Here is a 25,467-nt window from a genome sequence, read left to right on the forward strand (position 1 = left end):
TCTATAATGACTTCAGAGTCAAGCACAATTACCTGCTTTGAAAGGCTTTGCTTTAAAGGAATAAGTGGAAACAAAATTACACCCTAAGTATTCCAAGCGGTCTGAAGTAAATGTTTCAAAGAAGGTAAGATTTTCCAATTACGTACTCAATCTTGGTCTAAATTTTCATCTCGGTTTCCTTATCTTTCATATGGCTAATTGCTTAAGCAAAGAAGGGGAGCCTAAATAGGGGGGTTGCAAACATTTTCATAGTGTGGACCACATTTCAAAAGAGGGATGGTCTTGGGGACTCCCTCTTTCCTTCCTTTCAACGATTGTGTTGACTACCTCACATCCAGCTGGTTAATATGAAGACTATCTCCCCTCTTGCTAACTAATTTCATAACATTGCAGTGGCAACTACAGCAGTTCCTTACATTGAAAGCTAACACTAGGAAAGCATTGACGTATTTTTTGCTGTCCTCAGTCGAATGAGTTCTGTCTACAGAAAATTCTGATGAAAACAAAAACAAAATTCATTTTCATCTAAATTTTCCATGGAAAATTATAATTTTCAGCAGATATTTGAACATTGAATACTTCAGCTGAAAACCAAAATATTTCAATATAAAATGCTGTATGGTACTTTACCCATTCTCTTCTAGAGGCTGGGCTCCCCCGTCAGACTACAATGACCATGATTCACACCAACAGCCCCCTCTGGGGCGGGGATGCACTGCATCATGGGAGTACCTGTCCACAGTGCATCACAGGGCCTGCAGTTCAACTGAAGAATCTGGCCCATACCGAACAATGGAGACAGGAAGCAACTGAACTGCAATTGCCATAAAGCATGGCAGCAGCATCTCTAAATCTTGGTTTTCAGACAGACTCTTTCCATTTTTAGGTGTTTGTTTTCTGACAAAAAAAAAATCCGTAGAAAGCAGACACTTTTTATGAAAAAAAATCATTTCATCCAAAAACCCAATTTTCCATCAAAAAATAGTTTAGACCGAACGTTTTCAACCAGCCTTACTGTCTAGGCTGACAGGCTGTCTCACCATTCCATTTGTTCTGTGTCTCTAGCTGCAAACCAGGAGAAGAGCCAGCATCACGTACGCAGTTAGCACCTCCCAGACCACCAGGCGTCCGCCAACAACAGTTTAGGAGCTTCTGGCCTACGTGATGCAATTCATGCAGAAACCCTAAGCCAATTACATTTCAATATTATATTAAGGGCAAGAAAGAGATTTTGGGTCTCACTCTAAGGACTAGTGTGTAGCTGTACTGCCCCAGGAGCAGCCAAGGAAGGAATTGTGAATCAGACTCTGTAGCCCACGAAAGCTTATGCTCAAATAAATTTGTTAGTCTCTAAGGTGCCACAAGTACTCCTTTTCTTTTTGTTCCTTCCTTGGTTCCCATTTGTTCCAGAAGGGCAGTAATCTGTTGCTGGTTTAGGTATGCTGGCTGGCGTGTGGGCAGGTGGATATCAGAGCCAAAGCTCCACCCATGCCCACTCTGCCTGTCCACCTGATCAGGTGAAGGATTAATAAACACACAGTACCCACTTCGTCCTATGTGTCACCCTCAGAGGTTTAGTAGGGAAGGATTTTTACTCCACCCTTACTTCCCTGAGTGTTGTCTAAAAAGAGAAAACAGATTAGATAATGAAATGCTCAGAATGTTTATTTGGTGCAGTGAGTAAATTTCATATTGTCTGATCATGCAACCAAGGCTAGCATGCATACCTCAAGGGGCAGTCACTGTCTAATGTGCGAGTATGACCTGATCTGACAAGGTACCCTAAAACTGACATAACTTCAGCACAACTTGGGACCACTCTTCACCTTACAGAAGGCACTCTGCAGCTCCCGTCCCATAGTCACTGTTTCAAAACTTGCTCTGATCATCCCAGGGGAAATAACCTAGAACTGCAGAGCATAAGTACCTCTTAGTGCCCATCTAGTCACAATGCGGTGAGCGGCTTTTGAGCCAAGAAGCTGATAATAATACATCTACCTCAAAGCAGCAGGTTCAGCACCAGCCAAGAACAGAACAGAGGGCGACTGTTTCTAAGATGTTAGCAACAGATTAATGCAAGATGTGAAAGGTCATCAGCCACTTCCTTTTTCAGGATATCCTTGCTCCTTTATACGCCAAATGTCTAAGAACAATCCATGGCTTTGTACAGAGCACTGTAACTCAGGCAATTAGCAAAGTAAGGGCTTGTGTGGTTCATTAGAGCAGAACGTCAATTTAAACACCTGGCAGGATGCTTTGGAAAACCCATAACTTACAATTGCTACAAACCTGCAACCAGAACAGCAGAACAATAGCATTTGCACTGTCAGGTTACTCCTAGGAGCTAGCAAGCAGAACAATACAGCAGTATCTGAATTGTCAGTTCATTTCTGTGCACATTATAGGATCATAAATAAAATATGCAAAATAATATTTGCAGGGCCTATCTTCATCCCACAAAAGTGAAGAAATACCATGTCACTTGCTGACTGTCTGTCTCTTAGGCATGAGTTTGGGAACACAAAGGCTACAATGTGCATAAAGCATAAAGTATTTATTTTAATTTTTAATTCCATGACTTTTTTTCAAGTTAGACATTGGACGACTTTTAATGTAGTTATTATAACACGAAGAGCAAGAGCTATTATAATAAAGATTAAAAACACCTAGCATGAAATCCTGGCCCCCTGAAACCAATGGCAAAACTCCCATTGATTTCAATGAGGGCAGATTTTTACCCCGTAGAGTGTCAGAAGGTATATAAACCTTCATGTTTCAGCACAAAGCCAACTTCTAGCTATTGGACATTAGGAGGAAACTTTAACTTAGATGGGGGGGTTTCCATAATTGCTTAAAGCAGAATTTCCTGCACCTTCCTCTGAAGCAGCTGGTTCTGTCCACTGTCGGAGCCAGGATACGGGGCTAGCTGGACCATGAGGCTGATCCACTATGGCAATTTCTGCTTTCCTATTAAATGTCAGAAGTAGTTGTGTTTTATTTTTATTTCTTATTTAAAAATCTGAATGGCATGAAATATATTTAATTCATTGCCAAAATAGCTTAATTATGCCAAGTTGCCAAATTGTAGCCTAATTATCTTTAGAAAAAAAATGAAATTTTTCAAATCAAAATCATTTGAGAGTTTGACAGGCACAAAGAGTTTCTGTGACTATTTCTAAAAACAGAGATACTGTACATTTAAGTGGCCAAATTCAAATGAATGGATTTACATGATAATCTATCATAAAATGAATACAAATAAAATAAATTGCCTAGATGCTCTGAGCTTGTATATGTTTCAGCTAGTGGTGAATTTTAAAGTCCGAGTTTTATACCCTTGAAAATAGGGCTGATAATTAGACTGCTGAACCCTTTATTACAGTGGGCAAAGGTGTTACTAAAATAAAGATGTTAATATATGTAAATACATTTTAATAAATGGGAAATTGTTTGTTTTTCATTATATTAGATTTCTTTCCAATTGCTCTAAAATAATTCACTCTAATATACTCACTTGACGTTTATATTTCACAATAGACCCAAACTGAGAGCAATTATTCTGCGCTGTAATGATGTCAAGTTTAGCACATCTATCCTTTATTGGGTCTAAATGTCCACGAAATGTTAGCATATATCTCACAGCTGTATACTCGTAATGCAACTGTACTTTTGTTTTTGTCCCTGAATAACTGAATTCAGATATTCTAGTTCACAACAGAAGTTTATCCACAACCAAAAGACTTTAAATAATGGGCAGATGGCTGTGTTTCTTTGTTGTTTGAATAACATTTTGCGCTTTTATTCTGGGGTGGGGGAATAGAACAGTCTTCTTACAATTACACATTCATTAAATACACTCGGATTTTTTGAGGTTAAATTATACTAATAGCACCTTTTAAACTCCATAATTTCATTGCAAAAGCCATACTGAAGATAAAGTGAAGCAATGTTTGTTATCTCCTACCTTATGAATGTTCCCTTTATCAGGAATACCCGCCCAGGATGGCACATTGGAAAACCAATCTTATTCTCAATCAGGCAGTAATCTGTTTTATTTCTTTAATTACTTTTATTGTAACCAATGAGATGGGCCACTGGGACAGAGAGAAAGTGAGATTGGTGAATTCTCCTCAAAGTAACTAGAATGACACTGAAATTTGAGGAAATGCAAATGTTGCCCGCAGGCTGGGACGCTGCTCTTCACCTGGCCCTTTCCTGGCTACTCTCCAGGCCCCTACTACCAGCCTGCCAAGCATAAAGGACTCTCCTTGCAAAGCAATGCTTTTCAGAAGATGCTTACACAATCCTTTATGCTGCTCCAGACAGATAGGAATTTATGGCATGCTATTTGCTGCACCCCAGGGTCAGATGAGAAGAGCAGAAGGGAAGAAACACTTGGAGATTGTTCATGATGAGCAGTGTGAGAGATGCATGCCGCTCCTCACTCAAGTCCCAGGCTGCATTGAAGTCAATGTGAATTTTATCATTCACTTCAGTGGAACCGGGATTTCACCCCCAGGATTTAACAGTCACTGAGATTTTCTACTTAGGTATGTGTAGGGTTTTGCAAAGTAAGGGAAGGGTCTTGTTTATCTTAACCCCACAATCTTTCAGTGTCTACAGGAAAGGTGAAGAAATAAACTGTAGCGAGTGTGCGTAAGTGTAAGAAAGCCAGTGAGAATAAGGCAAAAATCTCACATTTCCTAATGTGTTGGCAAGTCTGGGCTGGTGAAATGTGTCAGATTGACAGCTCTAGAGTATGAAGTACGCACCACAAAACAGGCGGGGTCTAAGCAAGCCCCTTTCCTAGTGTCTAGTGGCTAAACCAGGGGCTACTGAAATCATGAAACCTGGGTTCTATTCCTGACATTCCCACAGACTTGTTGTATGACCTTAAGCATGTCACTTCACCTCTTTGAGGCTCAGTGTCCATAGACAGTAATTATACTTACCCTACTTTGTAAAGTGCTCTGAGATTTAGAGAGGAGAAGTACTCTATAAATGCTAACCAAGTTAAGTGCTTTTGCCCTTAGCAAGAGGGATCACCTCTAGGGATGGAATGGTAGTATAGTTTTCACACCTTGACCCTTTCCTGTACATATCCAAGCCAGAAATATATTTCCAACATCCAAATTGTGTAGAAGATCCATAGATAACTGTCATAAACAGGGCCTCTCACTCTATTGTAATATTTGGAAAGTGTCATTTACAGCAGAAGCCACTTAAATGTTAATATTTGCCAATTGTCATCATGTAGTAACTGCAGATATATTGTTAAGTATATAGCAAAACTATGTATCTCAGCTACCGCTGTATACTCCCATTAACAAATGGCGACTACTATAAATGCATTCACTTGAATACTTTTATATTTGATTTTGGATCAATTCCAATTCCTGAAACCATTTGTTTTAGTGGAATTAGTTTGGATTTCTCATAGAGTACTATCCTCAAAGAGGTTTTTTAGATGGGGAGTTGTGAGTTGTTTTTGTTTCTTTGGTTTGTTTTGTTTTTTTGCCTTTAATCCCCTGAGCCTTCTGACTTTCATTCTGATAGAAGAAATTTCATTTGTTTCTTGGTATATGTTATGTTCCATCAGAATCATTTTACTTTGGAGCAGTCTGGAAAAATTTAACTTGTGTTTCTGTACTGGGATAAATTATGAGATATTTTTGGTCTAACAAAGTATGGAAAATGTAATATACAATATATTCACTTTGGATTCCTTCTTGTACCCTCCTCAGCTTCCTCAATTCTTATATTCACATATATTTCCACTTTCTCTCTATAACCACAGGTTTCAGAGTAGCAGCCATGTTAGTCTGTATCCGCAAAAAGAAAAGGAGTACTTGTGGCACCTTAGAGACTAACACATTTATGAACATAAGCTTTTGTGAGCATCCAATGAAGTGAGCTGTAGCTCACGAAAGCTTATGCTCAAATAAATTTGTTAGTCTCTAAGGTGCCACAAGTAATCCTTTTCTCTCTATAACCAGCTTTCATCTATTTTTAGCAAAGTGCATGATTCTAATATAATCATTTTCCTGCTTTAGACTCTTTCATGATTTTCCCCAATAACACTTGGCAAGCTGCCAAATAAGAATACCAATTATAATAGCAATATATTTCATTGATTTAGGACCAAATTCCTCTGTTGCAATAGGAGCGGGATTGAATGTCAAGTCAAACTGAGTGAAGTGTGTAGACAATATTTGATTGTAAAAAATATGTATTTTTGGTCATGTCAGAACTCACATTTTTCCTTTATCATCAACCTTCAGGGCTCAATCCTGCTCCCATTGTATGAGCTGAACATTTTGGCATTCACCTGGAATATTTGCAGAGAAAATTAGTTTTGAACTGGTTTAAAGATGTTTAATTCCTTTTTGTTTTTCCTTCTCCACACCCAGAACTGTCTTTATAAAGAGTGGTTTCCCTTTCCCTTAACACAAGGTCCATTTTGGTGCTCTCATTGTTTTAAATTTTGGAAACTGCATAGTTCACGATCATGTTTGTTCATTTTAAAAGGGAAGCTAAAGGTGGTGTCTCAGTGATATTATACAGCACTGTGCCTTTAAGTAAAGACAGGACAGACTTAGCACAATGGAAGGTTCAATGTGACTAGGCCAGGAGACTCGAAGTTGGAAACAAACTCTGGCAGCAAGAATTTTTAGTTTCTCAGCAATGCTTTTCAACTGGAAAAGTCCGACTGATAAGAGATGTAATTTACAGCCAGGATCCCAAAGGTTATTGCTTGTCTCATGACATTTAGATTGCATGTGATTCACTGTCTTCCATAAATACACAACTAAAGTTCATATAATTTTACATGCTAATTTTCGTATTTTATTTGAATGTTCTCACTTACCCTCATTGCCAAAGCCAAAAAGTGAGCTACTGATCAGGCACCTGTTCTGGAAATAAAATGGTGACAGTGAGGAAAACGTCACCAGCATACATCAAATACAGGGCATGGAACACTCGATAATTGCACTGTTCTGTTCAGTCCCTCAGAAGCATCTGGTACTGGCCACAATCAGAAGACAGGATACTGGGCTAGATGGACCATTGATCTGACCAGTATAGCATTCTTATGTTCTTTTTACCCCTTTATCATTGCTTCTAGCAAAGGAAATTAAACAGCCAGAACAACACACACTTTCACAATTATTGTGCAAACCATGGGTCTAATTCTGTTATGCTTATTCACTCTGAGCAATACCAATCACTGGGGCAAATTGACTCTTCCCACATTAAAAATTGTAGGATAGTACTTTTTTACAAGTAAATTCTCATGTGAATTCCCAAGTGAAGATTACTCCCCATTGTCCCATCAGACAGATCCCATGGGATCCATGCAGAAGCCTTCATCCCCTGCTTCTGCACCACCTGTCCACTCCACAAACTTTCTGGCTGCATGGTTTCTATTGGAGTCACTCTACACCAGGGAATAGTGGCTCCTGGGGATCCTCAGTGGGGCCATAGCCTTGAAATGTATTACCATAATCAGGTAAAGATCTGCAGTACTGGCAGAGATGGCATGAGGATGTTCTGCCTACTCTCCAAGCCTGTGTGGTGTATTGAAAATTGTGTTAAAATTACATTGAGAAGAGGTTTCCTGTCCTGCTTGCAGGCTAGGGAGCTCAGTATGGAAGTGTGCAACCTGGGTTTTGTATAGTCAGTCTGCAAAGAGTCAGCCTAGAGCAAGGCCAGTTTTGTTATGGAAGCTGAGTTAGGGAGCAGCCTGTTTTGTCTCAATGTGTTGATGGTGTTTTTTTCTTGTGTGGTAAGGTTCTGGATTCTAAGAAATAAATTAGTGTTATATTGCAACCTTCCAGAAAGTGTATTTTATGTTTTACCGTGTGTGTGTGTGAGAGAGAGAGAGAGAGAGAGAGAGAGCTGTGAAAATACCAGCCTGCACCCTCCTTTCCCCAGTCCACATGAATAGGTCTCCAGCAGGTCTAGATGGTATGTGCCAAAAAAGGTGGCTGAGATCCACAGTAGCGTGGAATGAGGTGACCTGCAATCTGGCCCACTGGTGCTGCCCTGGAATACAAAACTACTCAATGTGAGTATGGGTGACAGGATATTGTGTCTAAATTTTTATCTACAGCAATAGCTCTTTGGATTTTTGTCCAGAGAGCATAGCAGGTGAACAGAGGGTATGTCTACATGGCAAAGAAAATCCTGCAGCTGGCCCATGCCAGCCGACTCAAGCTCACGGGGATCAGGCTAGTGGGATGTTTCATTGCTGTGTAGACTTCTGGGCTTGGGCTGGAGCCCAGGCTCTAGGACCCTGCAGGGGTCCTCATCCTGGTGAAAATAAAACCAGAAATTAATTTCATTTGATGATTCAGCATTTACCGTGTTACAGTACATTCAAAATTCAGTTTGGCCATTGGACAAGAAAGAATTAGTTTGTTTCAGACCTTCTTAAAGTTAACAATCAATTCTCCTTTGATAAAAGGTGCTGGAACGGTAATCTTCCTCTATCTATTTGTAATTTAAACATTACCTTTTCTCTCCCCAACACTCACACTCTATGACTTTCAGAAATAAAAAAAGCTCAGCACGTTATTAAACATACCAGGCCATATTGATTCATCAGTTTTTCAGAACACCCAGTTGATTTCAAAGAGGAGTTTTGATGTAAAATCCATTATAGCCCACTCTTAGCCCACACATCCTGATAATATCATGGAATAATAACCACTCAGAGCGACACTAAAAGTTAATGCTTACTAAGCTGAAAATAGGACTAAGATCCTCAACCCAACAAGGTCAGTTCATTTTTAATAATATTGGTTTGTGTATCCGTTAATCAGTCCCAATTCTGCATATTTTAAATTGAAATTCAAAATATTTAAAACCTGACGAGACAAAGGAAGGGTGTATGTGAACTGCAGACAAGCTGCATCGTTTCACAGGGGATTAGGCCTTTGTAAAGGGATATATTCTGTTCTCAGTAACACTGATGTAAATCCAGAATGACTCTGCTTAAGTGCTTTTGAAGGCAATTGATTTACACCAGTATAATAGAGCAAAATTTGGCCCAGAGTCTGCAACAATTTGTGATCTTTACATTCTACTTTTTTTGCTATTCAGTTTTTAGACTCTTGTTCTGCTTACGTACAGCAGTGAACAAGAAGAGGATTGACAACATACTATGGGCCCAATCCTGCCAACTCCCACATGCCTTCTGAGAGATGTTGAGCATTCTCAACTTTCATGGAAGCCAACGGGCAGGAAGACCTCAGCCCCTGACAGAATGAGATGCAATGACACCTGGCAAGTTTTTAATTTCTTTTTAATGTGTTGTTTGTTTTAACATTTTTTAATTGCACTCTATTGTATTCTTCTGTATGGAAGGACCAAAAATAACAGGGAACCAACAAAATGAGACTGTTTTGCAAAGTATTCTCATTAACCACAATGATAAATTTCCAGGATTAAGGAAGAAAATTACTGGTGTTAATGGAATTCCATTCTACAACTGGAAGCCAAATAAAATATGATAAAAGATACAAAAAATATATAGTGTTGGTACAAAAAGGGTAATTTGCACTTGTAATTTGAAATGAAATTGTGTGCATTAGTTTAATCAACTGCATTACAATTACAATGAGTATTTGGGTCAAAATATGTAATTGTTTCTTGAATGCTACCAAAGTTGCTCATGTATTTTAAATGTCTTGGAAAAGGCTAGGTTCAGCTGATGACTCATTTCTTTCTGCTTCCTTTAAAAAAAAAAGCTACTTAGTTCAAATAACCTTACGGTGTCAGTGTCTAAAGGAAGGCAGGAGTTATAATTGTTTCCATTGTTTAACGACTCAGCATTGTAATATCACATGTATAATAGTGGGACAGCAAACCCTTTCAGAGCCTTTTACATATTATTATGAACAGGCTGCACAGTACAATGGTCATAAGAGGTTGCTTGGTCTATTGCAGCCTGAGCTGCACCAGTTGATCTCTATTCTGTGAATTATCATGGACCAGCTCTTCCAATCCTTATTCTTGCAAGTAGTCCCACTAATATCAATGGCTCAGATCAACCACCAACACCTGGATTTTGGATGGCCCTGATCCTCTAGATGTGGTCAGAGCATGCCCGACCAGCTCAGACCCAAAAGGCAAGATATCTTTCCCTGGTTTGATGATCACGCTGGGGCTTACGGCTCTGGAGATAGGCATCCAGTGAGGCATTGTGTTCGTGCCCAGAGGCAGAAACATAGGTGCTTAGGGAACTTTTACCACAAAAACGTAGGTACCAAGTGAGTTCAGGCACCTACAGGATTATGCAGCGGCCAAGCATGGGTTTTGCAGATCTCAGCAGTGCCTAAATCCAGGGTTTAGGCACCTAAATTCCTTTGTGGATGTGGGTCAATGCGTATATGAGTAGTAGATAGCAGCATCATGCCTACACCGGAGAACTTGTCACATCTGTTCAGTCAGGAGCTACACATCATGAAACGGCTATCAAATTGGTTGTACTGTAATAAAATCCTGATGTTGGTTTCAAATCAGAACCCTTCAGAAGCAAAATAACTTATTCAACAGTGCAACTTTTTAAATCAAGATTATTGCCATTTACAATGCTACCTGTGTATTCACCAAAGCTACTCTTTCCCGGCTTCCAGTTTAATGCCATATTTGTGCATGTTAAGGTTAGAGCATTATCTTTGCTACAAAGACAGCTTCAATCTCTTGTTGGTATTTGCGTAAATGACTTGAATGCTGTCTGTGTGGGAGTTGAAAGACTATTACTTGGTTCTGTGAGAACTTCAGGTGGGTCAGTGAATGGGAGATTTTATCTGTAAATCGACTGCACATGATGCAAAACGCAGAATGTGTCTTTGTTTTCACGCTAAGCAGTAATTATTGAATTTTAGGCACAGTTTGGAGCGCCCAAAGGCTGAGCATGTAAATGAATGTTTATCTTCACTTACATCACTTTCTTTATTAATATAATTTAGAATTCACATTTAACTGATATAAATGATGCATGCAGGCCATGAAATGCCTTAAAGTATATACCCACAGACATTGCTAGCATCATGCATTTCCACAGGGAAAAGCTGAGATTTGTAAAGCTGACTAGGAGATTTAGGAACACAATTCCCATTTAAATGAGTAGGAGTTTTGTGGCTAAATCACCTATTCATCTTTGAAAAATCTCAACCTATACCTCTGTTTAATCACAAACATCCCAATAAAGAGCCCTTTGTGAAGAAAACTAAGGCTACCGCAAAACAAGAAAAAATAACTTTTTCTTATTTTACCTAGTATGAAAAGAAATGTTTCTCTTTTTTAGCTAGTTGCGTGGCTCAGTAAGAATCCAAGGCGGAAGAAAATAACTCAAACTATTGTTTATTTGCCCAGCTAAATAAAGATCAAATAATGTACACAAGGTTATGCCAAAGTAACATTAAGGGCCACTCTGCATTCCTTCCAGACCCTAAGAGTTTTTGGTGCATCACGAAATCAGGGTCAGGTTAAAAGATTGTGACAGACCAATAAAAGCAAGGAAACACAAACCTAAAGGCAAAATCAGCTCTTTGTGAGCCCTAAATATGCAAGTTGTCCACCCCCCTTGACTTTCAGACAGGAAGAGAGAAAAAGGGACACCCCTAGCAATTCCCAATTCTCCCTCTTCCTCCACGGGTAGATTTTTTTTTCAGAGGTGTTTGGGATTGGTTGAACTTGAACAAGGTTTTCTGGATGCTCTTTCTTCCACTACAACCTCACACCTAACTCCTGTTAGGAGACTTGTGGGGGTAATTTATGCCTTTAGGGCTGAGAGGAAAGGGCAGGATGTATGTTGCTGCCTGAGGCAGGGAACATAACTATCAGGGCTATTCACAGTACTAACTACTATGCCAAAGAGCAGCTGTTTGCAAGAGCAGGCCTATGGGTGGCATTTTGGAAACATATTTGAACAGTTTGAATATATTTGGTGTAATGCCAGCAGCCAGTTCAATAAAGGAGACACAGAAAGTTCCTCTAGAGGTGGTTTCACTTCCACTTGTTACCTAAATGTAAAAAATGAAATTGGAAATTTGCATTTACAGGCACAAAGACAGACCCAAAAAAATAGCACAAAAAATAGAAAAAAAGGTGAATAACTGAACATTGTAGAAAATAGGCCAGGATTTTGTTAAAAAGAATTAAACAAAATGGATGCTAAATGGACAAACGGCAAGAAACAAGTAAATCCATCAGGATAAAAAATTCAAAGGAAAATAAGCAATGAGATGAAATAACAAAGAAAACAAAAAAAAATGTTTAAGGTAGAGCTGGGTGGTTAATTGTTTTCTGCAGAAAACTTTGAAATATTTTCATTTATTTTTTTCAAAATTTCCCACAAAAATGTATTAAATTTTTGACAGAAAACCCAATTTCAGTTTTCACAAACTGAAACATTTTCTGTTTTTTCTGCCTTCCCCACACACATGCTTTTTCCTTTTACACACCCTTTTGCAGAGGCAATGTCACAAAAATGTTTTCTTTTTTACATTGAAAAACTAAAACATTTTGATGGAAATAAAAATTTTCTGCTAAAATGTTTGATTAGAAAAAATACTCATTTGGACCAGCTCTCATTGTGCCCTTTCTCCCACTGCTGCCCATATTATAGTATAGTATCTTTTAAGAATCTGATCCTAGATTCTCTGATTGTAAACGTCTTGGGGCAGGGACCAGTGCTTTTAAATTTCTGTAAAATGCACAGGACACACTTTGGTGCTACATAAACAATTCACAACAGTGATAATAATGCCCTTGCTGAGGCAGAAGAAAAAGAAATTACACACATTCATAGATTCCATAAACAGAATTTGAAGTTAAATGAAATAGAGTGAAATGTACAAATATGTAACATATTACAAACAAGAGCAATTTGTCTTTGTGATCTGAGTTGAAACTGTCAATAATTGGCAGTTTAAAATCACAGCATATGTGCCTTATCCTGCAGAGTGCTGGATGTCCCCAGCTCCTATGTTTAAGTACTGCAGGAACTACATCTACAGAATTTTATATGATTTTGAAATTTTCTAGTCAGGGAATACCAGAAAACCTGAAAATACAGAATCAGTGGTTTCATCAGCTATCAGGCCATTTTGAGATGTGTTCAAAATCTGGAGCCAAACTTTATCATCTTCATTAAGATGAATCAATATAGATCCAGAAACCTGACACACATTATATGCAGCTTGTTTGACAGGTCTTACACTGGACATTTGTAGAATTCTTTTACCATTGTGGAAAAGTGCACCCCTCAGTGATTTGCTGGAAACACTCACGTGGTAACTGAAAGAGTAGATGCCTCCAGTGCTGGCTACAAACACACCTGACTCCACATTATATGCTTCGTTTTCATTAAGGAAAATTTTATCAAATCTCACTGGAGACCCTGGTGGTGGGAAGCTGTTTCTTTTTTGAAGACCAACGGAGAAAGCTGTGATGTCACTTTCTTTGCAGTCTCCTTTCTGTCCTTTTTCTCCTTTCCGTCCTGGAAGTCCAGATGGTCCATGTTTTCCAGGATAACCCATTTTTCCATAAACCCCAGCATCCCCTTTAAGACCAGGAGTCCCCCGGACTCCTGGTGGCCCTGCATATCCCTTTGGTCCCCTCATACCTGTTTGCCCTCTTTCTCCTCCATGTCCCTTTTCTCCAGGACTCCCACGCAGTCCAACATCACCTTTTGGACCCGATTTTCCACACTCGCCTTTGTCTCCCTTAAGTCCTTGAGGACCTCTAGAACCAGTGCTTCCAGCATCACCTTTATTGCTGTTTGGACAGGAAGAAAACCGACCTTGTTCTCCTTTCTGACCAGGAGGCCCCGGTTTACCTAGATCACCTTTGGATCCTTGATTACCCTTTTCTCCCTTTCGTCCTTGTTGTCCAGTTTCTCCCAAGGGCCCTTGTAGTCCTTTTTTCCCTGGGTTACCTACAAAGAAAACAGTTGTATTTCAGACATTACCATCCTATATATGCTCTTTGTCAAGTGTGGAATGTCCCAAACAAACATAAAATTCCATATCAGAATGTTCACTTGACATTTTCATTTTATAATGGTCATTCTATACTGTGTGATTATAGAAAGCTAAGCTGTAAGTTTTCTATGTGAAAAATTACCCATTTGATATATTTTACAATAGACAAATATTTAAAAGAATGAAAAGTCTTATCACCTCATGCTATTTGTCATTTATACATTACCCTGCCTTTAAAAAAAATACAAAAAAAATTGTTAAATTAAGGACATATATTTTTTAAATTATGTGTTTATGTTTTTAAAGGTTCTGAAGATGAAATTTAAATTATGTAATTTAGAGATGGGTCAACGTTTAAATCTGGATCTAAACTTCTCCAAAATTTAAGTGTGCCAGATCCAGAGGTGTGGTTTGGAGCCATCTCTAGTCTGATATGCTAATGTTTCATGCGAAATAGTGAACTACAGTGTTTAGGAGTGCCATCATGCCATCTCAAAAGAACACATAATTGTGGTGCTACTGGAAGAGCTATACAATTCAAGATGGTCAGCCGTTCCATTCTGCAATCATTTGCAGGCTTTAATGACCTATATAGGATTTCAATCAAGGCTAAGGGGCCTGATCCTCTCGAGGCTTACACACATTAGTAGTTTTATACATTTACCTACTCATGGGATGACACATATGAGTAAGTGTTTGTAAATTTTTTGAGCCTGGTCTTGCAAACATAGGGTCATCCTTGATTTTTCTTTTGAATACAACATTAGAAAAAATTGGTATATTGGGGTGACAAAAAAGTTACATTAACTTTACCAGTTTACAAGTTTTACAAGTTTTTTTAGAAACATTTTTTATTTAGAAAAGAAATTACTGTTCATGTGGAGTAATCTTTAAAAACAATTCCAAAGGGTTTCTTGTTGGCTGCAATAAGGATAAATCCTTTTATTTTTTATGCTATCGTAATTGATATATCAAGGGGAGAATAGAACCAGTACAAAAACTGCACTGATACAAAAGAATATGCCCAGATATTATCCTGTATTATGCCGAAAATTTTCTAAATTTGCTTAATGGCACCTTAGTTGCTCCTAAATGTGGATTTATTACACATGTTAAAGTGTAATAGCTAGGAAGGTCCAAAAGCTACAATCAAGTAACTCCCTAAAGGCTTGTTTACATGAAAGACTATAAACACTTCATGATAGCCATTTCAGTCTATTGAATCAATAGCTCTTGTCTTGAAGAATCCTTAAATACATATTTAAAGTATCAGTAAAGTGTGTTTATTTACATACCAGATAGCAATGATTCCAAATGAGCCATTATGACTCATCACGCTGAATCTCATATACTTCTAGAAAGGTTTGCACTTTTCTTAGCTACCATTAACAATCCTAGGTGTGCTATAAACTAACACGTGCACATACATGTGATCAATAACATCATGAGTTGTGACACAAAAAAGCCAGTGCAATCAGGATGGTCCTCAGCTTGTCCGAAGTTGTCTATTGCAGGTACAGCAAGAATACCAAATTAGCACACAACACTTTGTGTGACATTTGTTACAGTGGCTAGGCACAATCGGACAAGGCGGGTTTTGTTTTGTTTACATTCTGTAGTCAGGGGTGAAAGTAAGTTAGAGGACTTACCGGTACACTGGAGTCCTGAGCAGGGGGCATGGGAGCAGGACAACAGGAAGAGGCATGGCCTTAAATCCCCTGGCCCTTTACATCTTGATTTAAAGGGCCCAGGGCTCCAGCTGCTGTAGTGGCAGCTGAGAGCCCAGGGCTCTTTAAATCACCCCCGAGCTACCAGCTGCAGAGGCGGCTGGGAACCCCAGGGCTCGGGCGCGATTTAAAGGGCCCAGGGCTCCAGCTGCTGCTACCGCAGCGGAGCCCTGGGCCCTTTAAATCACTGAGGAGCCCTGGGGGCTCCTGGCTGCTATCGCTACCCCGGGGCTCTGGGAGAGCTTTAAAGGGCCTGGGGCTCTGCTGTGGTAGCAGCTGCCGGAGCCCCAAGCCCTTTAAATCCCCGCCTGAGCCCTGCTGCCCGAGCCCTGGGGTAGTGGCAGCCAAGCTCCCTCGGGAATTTAAAGGGCCCCGGGGCTCCAGCCGTCGCTAGCACCCCAGCCCTTTAAATCCACTCCAGAGCCCACCGCCGCTACCCCAGGGCTTGGGCAGCAGGGCTCAGGCGGGGATTTAAAGGGCCCTGGGGCGGTAGTGGCGGCTGGAGCTCTGGGGCCCTTTAAATCCCCACCAGAGCCCCGCTGCCACTACCCCAGGACTCGGGCAGCAGGGTTCAGGTGGGGATTTAAAGGGCTGGAACAGTAGCAGCAGCTGGAGCTCTGGGGCCCTTTAAATCCCCACCAGAGCCCCGCCCCCGCTACTCCAGGGCTCGGGCAGCAGGGCTCAGGTGGAGATTTAAAGGGCTTAGGGCTCCAGAAGCCACTACCGCCCCGGCCCTTTAAATCCCCTCTGGAGCCCCACCGCCGCTACCCTAGGGCTTCGGCAGCAGGGCTCAGACAGGGATTTAAAGGGCCATGGGGGGTAGCGGTGGCTGGAGCTCCAGGGCCCTTTAAATGCCCACCAGAGCCCCGCCGCCACTACCCCAGGGCTTCGGCAGCAGGGCTCAGGTGGAAATTTAAAGGGCCGGGGTGGTAGCAGCAGCTGGAGCTCTGGGGCCTTTTAAATCCCCGCTGCAGCCCCGCCGCCGCTACCCCAGGGCTTTAACTTGCCGTCTGGGAAAGCTGGTCCCGGTACAGCTTACATCTAGCTTTCTTACAGCTTACTTACTGGGGTGTACCGGCTTACTTTCACCTCTGTCTGTAGTTTCATGCACAGGCAGTGCATAAGCAACATGTCCAACTTAGAATTGCACATAGAATCCAGAGTTGTGGTTGCTCAGCATGATACTGATGCATCTGCTTTTACCTAGGAAATAACTGAGCTCATTTGAAAAATGTAGCTGACCAAAGGCATTAAGTGATAAAATTACCTGGATCCCCTTTTTCACCCCGTTCTCCCTTTTGTCCTTCAGGCACAGGACTGTCACAGAAGCACTGTTTTTCTGTTGCACTTCTGTTTTCCTTTGGTGTATTAATGGAGAAAGAAGCAAAGTGATCATCAAATACAATGCTTTCATTAGCACCAAGTAATGGGATTAATATGGTATCATTTTCCTCCTCTCCTCTAGGATCAATTGTTACTGAAAAAGTGTTCTCAGTCTTTGTGTTGGTTAATACTTCTGAAATGACTGGTTGTATAGGGCCAGTAGAAGTGGGCTTCAGCTCTTGAAGGTTAATGTTATTTTCCACTCCACCTGCCTCATTGTTAAAGAGAGAGGTTGCTGGGGGTGTTACAGCATGCTGGGAACTTACTTGAGTTCCAACATCTGCGACTGGATCAGTTTCATTTCTCCCCAGGTCTGGACCAGGGGGAACAGTAGATGCTTGTTTAGGATCTTCAGTTTCAGCAGCACCATTGAGGGCATCCATTGTGAATAACTGGTTGGGAGCTAGACTGAAGATAGTTGTAGATGCCACAGGACACCAGACACTGCACAGCAGAGCCTGTGTCAGGAGCGTAGAAATCATTCCAGCAACAGTCAGAAAGCGCACTGTAAAATAAAAGTGACCAAACTATAGCTTTGCTCTTATGAAAGACAGAGGTCTGAATGGATAACCACGCACATTTATAGGAACATAAAGTAATTAAAATGAGTCTATATGATATCTGAGTGTATTTCAGTGAAGTAACTTGCACTCTTAAGTCCTGCCACAGGGCCCAGTTATCTAGGACTTCATTTGGGGGCATAAAGGCCAAAATTTACATGTTTCTTGTGTATTATAAGGAGGCAAAAAGAGGGGGGACTTCTCTCTCTCTCTCACACACACATGTGAAATGTGAAGGGAACAGCTCAGAGAGGAAGAGGGGAGGGAAAGTGCCAGTGTAGTGTAATGCTATATGTAGTGGTCTTCACACAGCACTGATCTACATGGCTAACACCCACAAAGGAAGGAAAGAGTGGCTTGAGATCACTGCCCCCTCCCCCAATCCAGAAGCAGTGAATATGTCCAGGTAACATAAAGTATCTTCGAGCTTCTTTCCAATTTGGGAGTTAGAATCTCTTCAGCTTCCTGGGAGCATTTGTGGGTAGATTCAGAATGGGGCCCATAGACCGCAACAGGTAACTAAGTCTCAAAATAAAAAATACTTAGTGTTTATAAAGCATTTCCACTCAAAGATCTCAAAGTACTTCACAGACATTAATAAATTAAGCTTCACAACCCCTCCTGTAAGGTAGGTGTGGCAATTTTTATTAGCCCCATTTTACAGATGGGGATACTAAGACAAGTAAAGCACAGAGAGGCAAAGCAACATGTCCCAGGTCACACAGCAAGCCATTGTCAGAACCATGATTAGAACCCAGGTCTCTGGAGACTCAGTCCCATGCTCTAACTGCTAGACCTGGCTGCCTCCAGCTATTAATCCAATTTGCCTCCCCAAATTTCTATCTTCTTCTCTTCCCAGTGCTAAATGCAAGAGAAAACTATCTGGCAGATTTCACCAAGTAACAGAGAGATAAACTTGAAAAAACACAGACTTAATGAACTTCCAAGTGTCTTTCTACAGTATGTAAATTGAACACACTGAAGAAACTATGATGAAATTAAGGTTTTGGTTTAACCATCAGTACAAAAGCAAAGGAAATTTTGCATTAGTTAAGCATTGAACAGCACTCTCAAATGAGCCTGTAGGTATTATTATGTAAATCATTTATATCTAGACTTAGGTATATTTTTAAAACATTTTAGTTAACATACTGGTATATTTTAAAACCCTGGTGTAGACACGGGACAAGCTGTATTTTAACATGTGTTAGCTGGCAGAGATGAACCCTAGCAGTTGCGTTGCCTACACTATGGTGTTAAACATGTTTTCTAACATGTTTTTAAAAGACACCTTTCGGTCTAGCCCAGACACACCCTCGGGGGTTAACAAGCCCAAGGCTTGAAAAATTCACTTGCCACTGAAGATGGGGAAGCTCTCCTGGGTGAATATCAGCATCTCTGCAGCATCTAAGCTCACACATAGAAAAATTATATTTCTAGCACTTATGGCTGTGATTAAAGCCTTTTAAACATAAGTCATATGCACTAATCAGTCCATATGCAGTGAAAATTCCCACTGCAGCTAAGAGGATTAAGACAGACAGGATGAGTCTTTTCCTCGTGCACACATAGTTTCCCCCCATTGATATTAATGGGAGCTCTTCACATGGATGAAGAGGAAATACAGATCGCATAACATGCTGAATTGTAGAAAAAGAGTGGTAAAGATACACAGTCAAATTCGTTGCAAGCTTCTTACCTGAAAGAAAATCTGCAGATATATAGGCTTTTTCAGCATCCACAAAACTGAAAACCCAAACTGAATTCACAGACTTAAATACCAAAATGAAGAACAAAGACCATGTACACTGTACAATAATTAAAGACACACATACAGGAAGATCAGTATTTCTCCATAATAAATAAGCATCTGCAGGAAAGGCTGCTGAAGGTAATGGTTTGTTCATCCGTGTGCCCTCATAATTAAATTTTTTTCTTCACAATTTCTTTTTTGATGTATAAAATAATACCTCAGAACTCAAAACCTATTATTACATCCAATACCTGTTATTTATGGGGATAATAGACAACCAGCCTCTACACAAAAGCATATGGAAAATGCATTTAACGGTTGAAAGGAACAAAGGCCAAATCCTGAATCAGGCATAGGTCCCACAGAAGACTGAGTAATTTTGCCTGAATAAGGACTTCAATCATTTGGACCAATGTTAGAAAGTAATTTATAAGAAAACTCTAGAGCTTAAAGAGCCAGTTAGGTCAAATTTGGACAAGATGCAGCTGTTATAAAAATAAGGTTTTAGATCAACAGAAATATTTCAATGACCTCAGAGTTTTATAATTTCAGTAGAGACAGACACTGGGACAGATTGATTGTCAGCTGGTTAAACCAGCATGGCACTATAATTATGCTGATTTATGCCAGCTAAGAATCTGACCGCGGTTTAAAAACATATTATTATTCATACCTATGTCTCTTAGCATGCCCCAAGAGCAAACAGTTCTTTTCACCCCCTGGGTAATACTATTAGGTGTAGGAGAAACTGAGGCACACATAGGGTTCATAAAAATATTACAAAAATGCCTACTTCAACTCACCTCTATGATACAGACCTCCCCACTTCAGGCCCTATGGAGGACTCGCACAGTTCAGGCTGAGTGCTAGGGAAGGGAATGAGACTAGGTGAGCAGGGAAGGGAGTCATGGGATGGGGCAGGGATGCACATCATTTCCCATCAGATTGCAGAAATTAGACAAAAATGAACATAGAGCTGAGGCCATATTATCTTTTACCCTTTCAAGGGTCTCGGGGACAACTAGGACAACAAAGGGGTGCTCCGGGCAGCCTGGCTCCCATGCTGGCAGGGGGGGTCTGTTGGAACTAGAGCCATTGAGGAAGAACCAGGGATTCCACCAGGTTTGGGATCAAGCCCTACAGCCTTTTCCATGTGATGCCAATCTGCCCCTGACTCCCTGAAAGGGGACACTGGGGGAGAGAGGGATCTCTGTTAGGAGATCTTCACAGAGGTTTAGTCCTTGTAGGAGGTGTTGTCCTGGCCCTTTACTCTTTAGTAGCAGCTTCCATCCTGATACCATTTTAGACCATTGCAGACATTATCTATTCCACTAGAGAGCAACGTTAGACCACCTAGTTTTCCTTTGTTCCACACTGTTGAAGGAAGTACCTGTGCATTAGCACAGACAACTATGCTGCAATCGTTTGCTGTTAGCAACACTGAAGATATTTGCAACCAAGGTAAACAGTAACCAACAGCCTGTTCACCACTTGATTATATAGGGAATAAAAACAGCATGAAAGGTTTTTTCCTATCAAATAATAACAATTCAGTGACAACTTATATTAACAAGCATTTGGTGTCCATTTGTGTTATATTACAGCACTGCATTTGAAAAGAAAAGAAAAGAAAAGAAAAGAAAAGAAAAGAAAAGAAAAAGCCTAGCAGAAAACTTGTATTATTACCCCTAATTTTCTGGAGATGATGGAGTCTTTAACAAGCCGTGCATTATGAAGTTTTTAATAGTCTTTAATTTTTGTTTTTACTCCAAACTATCAGAACTTTTCTCTCCTGACTGGTCTGTCTGTTGACTCACTGATTCTCACACGCAGTTTGCTTTAGGGGCACACGCCAGCATGGATGTGCACTACTATCTCCTCCCAGATTTGTTGTCAGCTTCACAGATGCAGGTATTAGTGAATAGCTCCACCGGCTCCCCACCTACCAAGGTAGCCCCCTGGACTGTGGATATTTCCAGGGGCAGGAGAAGGGTTAAGACTGAATACATTCCCCACCCTCATGTTCTGATGTGAGATTCATTAGATGGTGAAATAGTTCCAGTCCATTTCCTACATATCCCTATGACAACGGGCACCCTTGTTACAGTCTCCACACAGAGGCCATGCAGTTTTGTTTTTGAAAGAAACTTATTCTACAAACTTAAAAATTCCTAAAATTAAAGGTTGATTTGACTTATGTCACCCATAGTTCATGCTGTCATCAAACTCCTCGTTGAAATTAGAGACATAATTTACAGCTACTTCATTATTACTATGTCCCTCAGGAGACTATTTTTAGTAGGATCCCAGTCATATTATTGCACGAGGTTTGTTTGAATAATAAATAAGAATAAGAATAATACAAACAAACAAGGGAATATGATTCAAATGTCTCATCCCTTCACAGATATAAAAATAAGTATCCATTTCCTCTACACTAAATTCTGAAATCACAGACAAGTTCTGTAAAGATTACACCTTAATCAAGACCACCACATGGTCCTGGGATGGATCATACAATACTTGTTTTTTAAATAGCAGTTAGTGTAATTCACAAATTTGTACATACGCCTATATCCTTTGCAATTCAGATCACTTTACAGGAAAAGGTGGAGCTATTTTCTATATCTTTATTTAGATCCATGATTATAAACCAATGCACTTATGTGACCAAATTATCAAATCTGAGTGAAGTCTCTATCAAGTACATTTAGAACAAGAAAGAAAGAAAGAATGAACAAATGAACCCAGATAGGTTAAAATGGGAAGACATTCATGAAGGCAGCTATAATATTGTATTTCTCAGGAATCAGGAAAAGGATAGATTAAAACTTTAATGACCCTGAAAAAGAAGATCAAAAAATAAAATATCTTGAGAAAGTGATTTAATATAGTATAGTCTAAATCGATTCAATACAAGCTATAATTTAGTGAGGAATGGGTAAGACTAGAAACACAGAGAGCTAACATATCTCTGTTTATCATTGGACATAGGTTACGTATGGTGTAATGAGCCAGTTGCAAGGGATGGAGTCAATTCACTTCAGTAGGAGAGTGAAGACAGTAAATAGGAACAAGTTTGAATTCTCCCTTCTTACCTCTCCCATCTCAAACCTCACCCCAAACTTTAAAGCATGGGTTTGTTTAGTTTCAGATTTCTGCTAAATTAAGGAACGTATCTACATACAACTGTCATTGTACTTAGGTTATGTAAAGTTATTTTCATATATTTGGTTCATAGAAAATCCCACAGGTGTGGATGGCTGCCAAGTTTTAAGAGGTTTTGGATTTAAAATAGGCAATATTTACAAAAGGTAAGCACCAGGATTACTTACACAGCAGTGCCCTATTAATCAGTACAGGGCAGGTGTTGTTATTTAAGACTCTTTATTCCAATTTTGTTGACTAAGCCAAATATGATCAGTTTTCACCTAATTATTACACACACCAAAGAAGGTCTCTCTATCTCCATATCCCTGCCACTTTCTGTTAGGAAAGCCGGATTTTAATTAAAATTAGGAGCCTATATCTTTACTAAGAAAGATACAGTGTCAAGGACTCAGTGCAGACATCAGTGCTGCCAACTTCCATGGTTTTATCATGAGTTTTGGGATATCTGGTGTTTTTCAGGAAACCACACCTCCTGGAGTCCTGTGACTCTCAGCTTTCATTGAAAAGGTAAGTTTCTAATCATCATATTGTAGAAAAAGCTTAAAAAGTGAGCCCTAAAGGCTCAACCACAAGAAGGTAAATAAAATATCTCTAAATTTATTATTTTTTAAAATCTCATTATTTTTATGCTAAACTAATGATTTGGGGGGCCTGATTCATGATCTTTGAACCCCTAGAGTTGGCAATACTTAGACATCTAGAATTTTGATGTGAAGAGATAATAAAGAATGTTTGTGGGTTTGATTACAGCAAGCTGTTTCCCCAGCCAGAGAAAGGAAGGAAAGCTCACAACATGATCAAGCCCTTTTTAAGTTTACTGACTACCACAAAGGTCACAAACACCACAAAATAGACAACTTAGCTGAAAGCACTGCTCATATTCTACAGAGATTCTACCAGGTTGGGGGGAGAAGGGATAAAGAAGGAGGGCAAACCCTTCCACTGACGCCTCCTCATACCCAACTTCCTCTTCCTTAAAATACCCCATTCAGCCATACCAGGAGGCAGGGGATCCCTTAACTCTTTCCTGGCTGTTGTGTCTACCTACCATATACGAAAATTGGAACGATACAGAGAAGATTAGCATGGCCCCTGCGCAAGTATGACACGCAAATTCATGAAGCGTTCCATTTAAAAAAAAAAATAAGCACTACGGCTCCATACTGTAACTTCAGATCTGAACCACCACTAGAGTTTGGGGATGTTCAAATTCAGACCCCTGGACCAGACCTACCCCTGTAGTTTTTGAAGCTGGATCAGGCCTGATTTCTGGATGTGGAACCCTAGATTACAGAAGCCTCTTGAATGATGTCTCAGGAGATTTCAACCCATGATCAAATTGTAGGCTGAAATCTTACCAGTAGAATGAAAACATGAATTATCAGTCACAAAATCTTTGACTGTTTGGTATGACAAAGCTATTTTTCTCTGTTCAGCTAATGAACACATATGTGTTTCTATATTCCTTCCTTGAGATACAGAAATAACTCTCCTCTACCCATTGGAAAAGTGGCAGTGCATTCACACAGATGAACTTGTGATGACATGAAATAATAAATACAAGCTGAATTAATGCATAGTAACTAGAAATATGTCCAAACATATTCAGTGTTCTCCCACTATTAAAAAACAAAATCTATGAAAAGGCACTGTCTTGACATCAGTTTTCATGTCCAGTCTGTTTTGCCTCTGTGGACAACTTCCTTTAGTCCACACACACTTCGCTAGGTGTTATCTGTCCAATAGGTGGCAATGTTCGACTGTCAGACATTGCCTCGTTGTTCAAGTCAGCCTTGCCCTTCACTAGCAAAAGCTATAGTGCTACACTTATTCCATATTAAAGGGTATGTCTACACTACGAAATTAGGTCGAATTTATAGAAGTCGGTTTTTAGAAATCGGTTTTATATATTCAAGTGTGTGTGTCCCCACAGAAAATGCTCTAAGTGCATTAACTCGGCGGAGTGCTTCCACAGTATCGAGGCTAGAGTTGACTTCTGGAGTGTTGCACTGTGGGTAGCTATCCCACAGTTCCCGCAGTCTCCGCTGCCCATTGGAATTCTGGGTTGAGATCCCAATGCCTGATGGGGCTAAAACATTGTCGCAGGTGGTTCTGGGTACATATCGTCAGGCCCCTGTTCCCTCCCTCCCTCCGTGAAAGCAAGGGCAAACAATCGTTTCGCGCCTTTTTTCCTGAGTTACCTGTGCAGACGCCATACCACGGCAAGCATGGAGCCCGCTCAGCTCACTGTCACCGTATGTCTCCTGGGTGCTGGCAGACGCGGTACTGCATTGCTACACAGCAGCAGCAACCCATTGCCTTGTGGCAGCAGATGGTGCAATAGGACTGGTAGCCGTCATCGTCATGTCCGAGGTGCTCCTGGTCGCCTCTGTGAGGTCGATCAGGAGTGCCTGGGCAGACATGGGAGCAGGGACTAAATTTGGAGTGACTTGACCAGGTCATTCTCTTTAGTCCTGCATTCAGTCCTATTGAACCATCTTATGGTGAGCAGGCAGGTGATACGGATTGCTAGCAGTCCTATTGCATCATCTTCTGCCGGGCAGGCAAGAGATGAGGATTGCTAGCAGTCCTATTGTACCATCTTCTGCTGAGCAGCCTTGAGATGTGGATGGCATGCACTCCTTCTGCACCATCTGCTGCCAGCCAAAGATGTAAAAGATAGATGGAGTGGATCAAAACAAGAAATAGACCAGATTTGTTTTGTACTCATTTGCTTCCCCCGCTCCCCCGTCTAGGGGACTCATGCCGCTAGGTCACACCGCAGTCACTCACAGAGAAGGTGCAGCGAGGTAAATCTAGCCATGTATCAATCAGAGGCCAGACTAACCTCCTTGTTCCAATAAGAACAATAACTTAGG

At 40.4% G+C, this 25,467-nt stretch overlaps 1 protein-coding gene and 1 non-coding gene across 2 annotated transcripts in view; one reads left to right on the forward strand and one right to left on the reverse strand.

The window, feature by feature from the left end:
- The window catches only part of OTOL1 (otolin 1), a 35,920-nt gene extending 11,561 nt beyond the window's left edge, over window positions 1-24,359 (reverse strand). Inside the window, exons 1-4 of the mRNA XM_074963241.1 lie at window positions 24,309-24,359; window positions 19,364-19,472; window positions 16,989-17,609; window positions 13,814-13,948 (exon numbers count right to left, since the gene is read on the reverse strand). Coding sequence (XP_074819342.1) covers window positions 13,814-13,948; window positions 16,989-17,609; window positions 19,364-19,472; window positions 24,309-24,359 — 916 coding nt within the window. The remainder of the gene's footprint in view (window positions 1-13,813; window positions 13,949-16,988; window positions 17,610-19,363; window positions 19,473-24,308) is intronic.
- On the forward strand, window positions 23,621-23,725 carry LOC141994275 (U6 spliceosomal RNA). The gene has a single exon (XR_012641065.1). It is a non-coding gene; the product is annotated as a U6 spliceosomal RNA (small nuclear RNA).
- Window positions 24,360-25,467: the final 1,108 nt, after the last annotated feature.

Source organism: Natator depressus, chromosome 9, assembly GCF_965152275.1.
Source record: "Natator depressus isolate rNatDep1 chromosome 9, rNatDep2.hap1, whole genome shotgun sequence".
Taxonomy (NCBI): Eukaryota; Metazoa; Chordata; order Testudines; family Cheloniidae; genus Natator; species Natator depressus.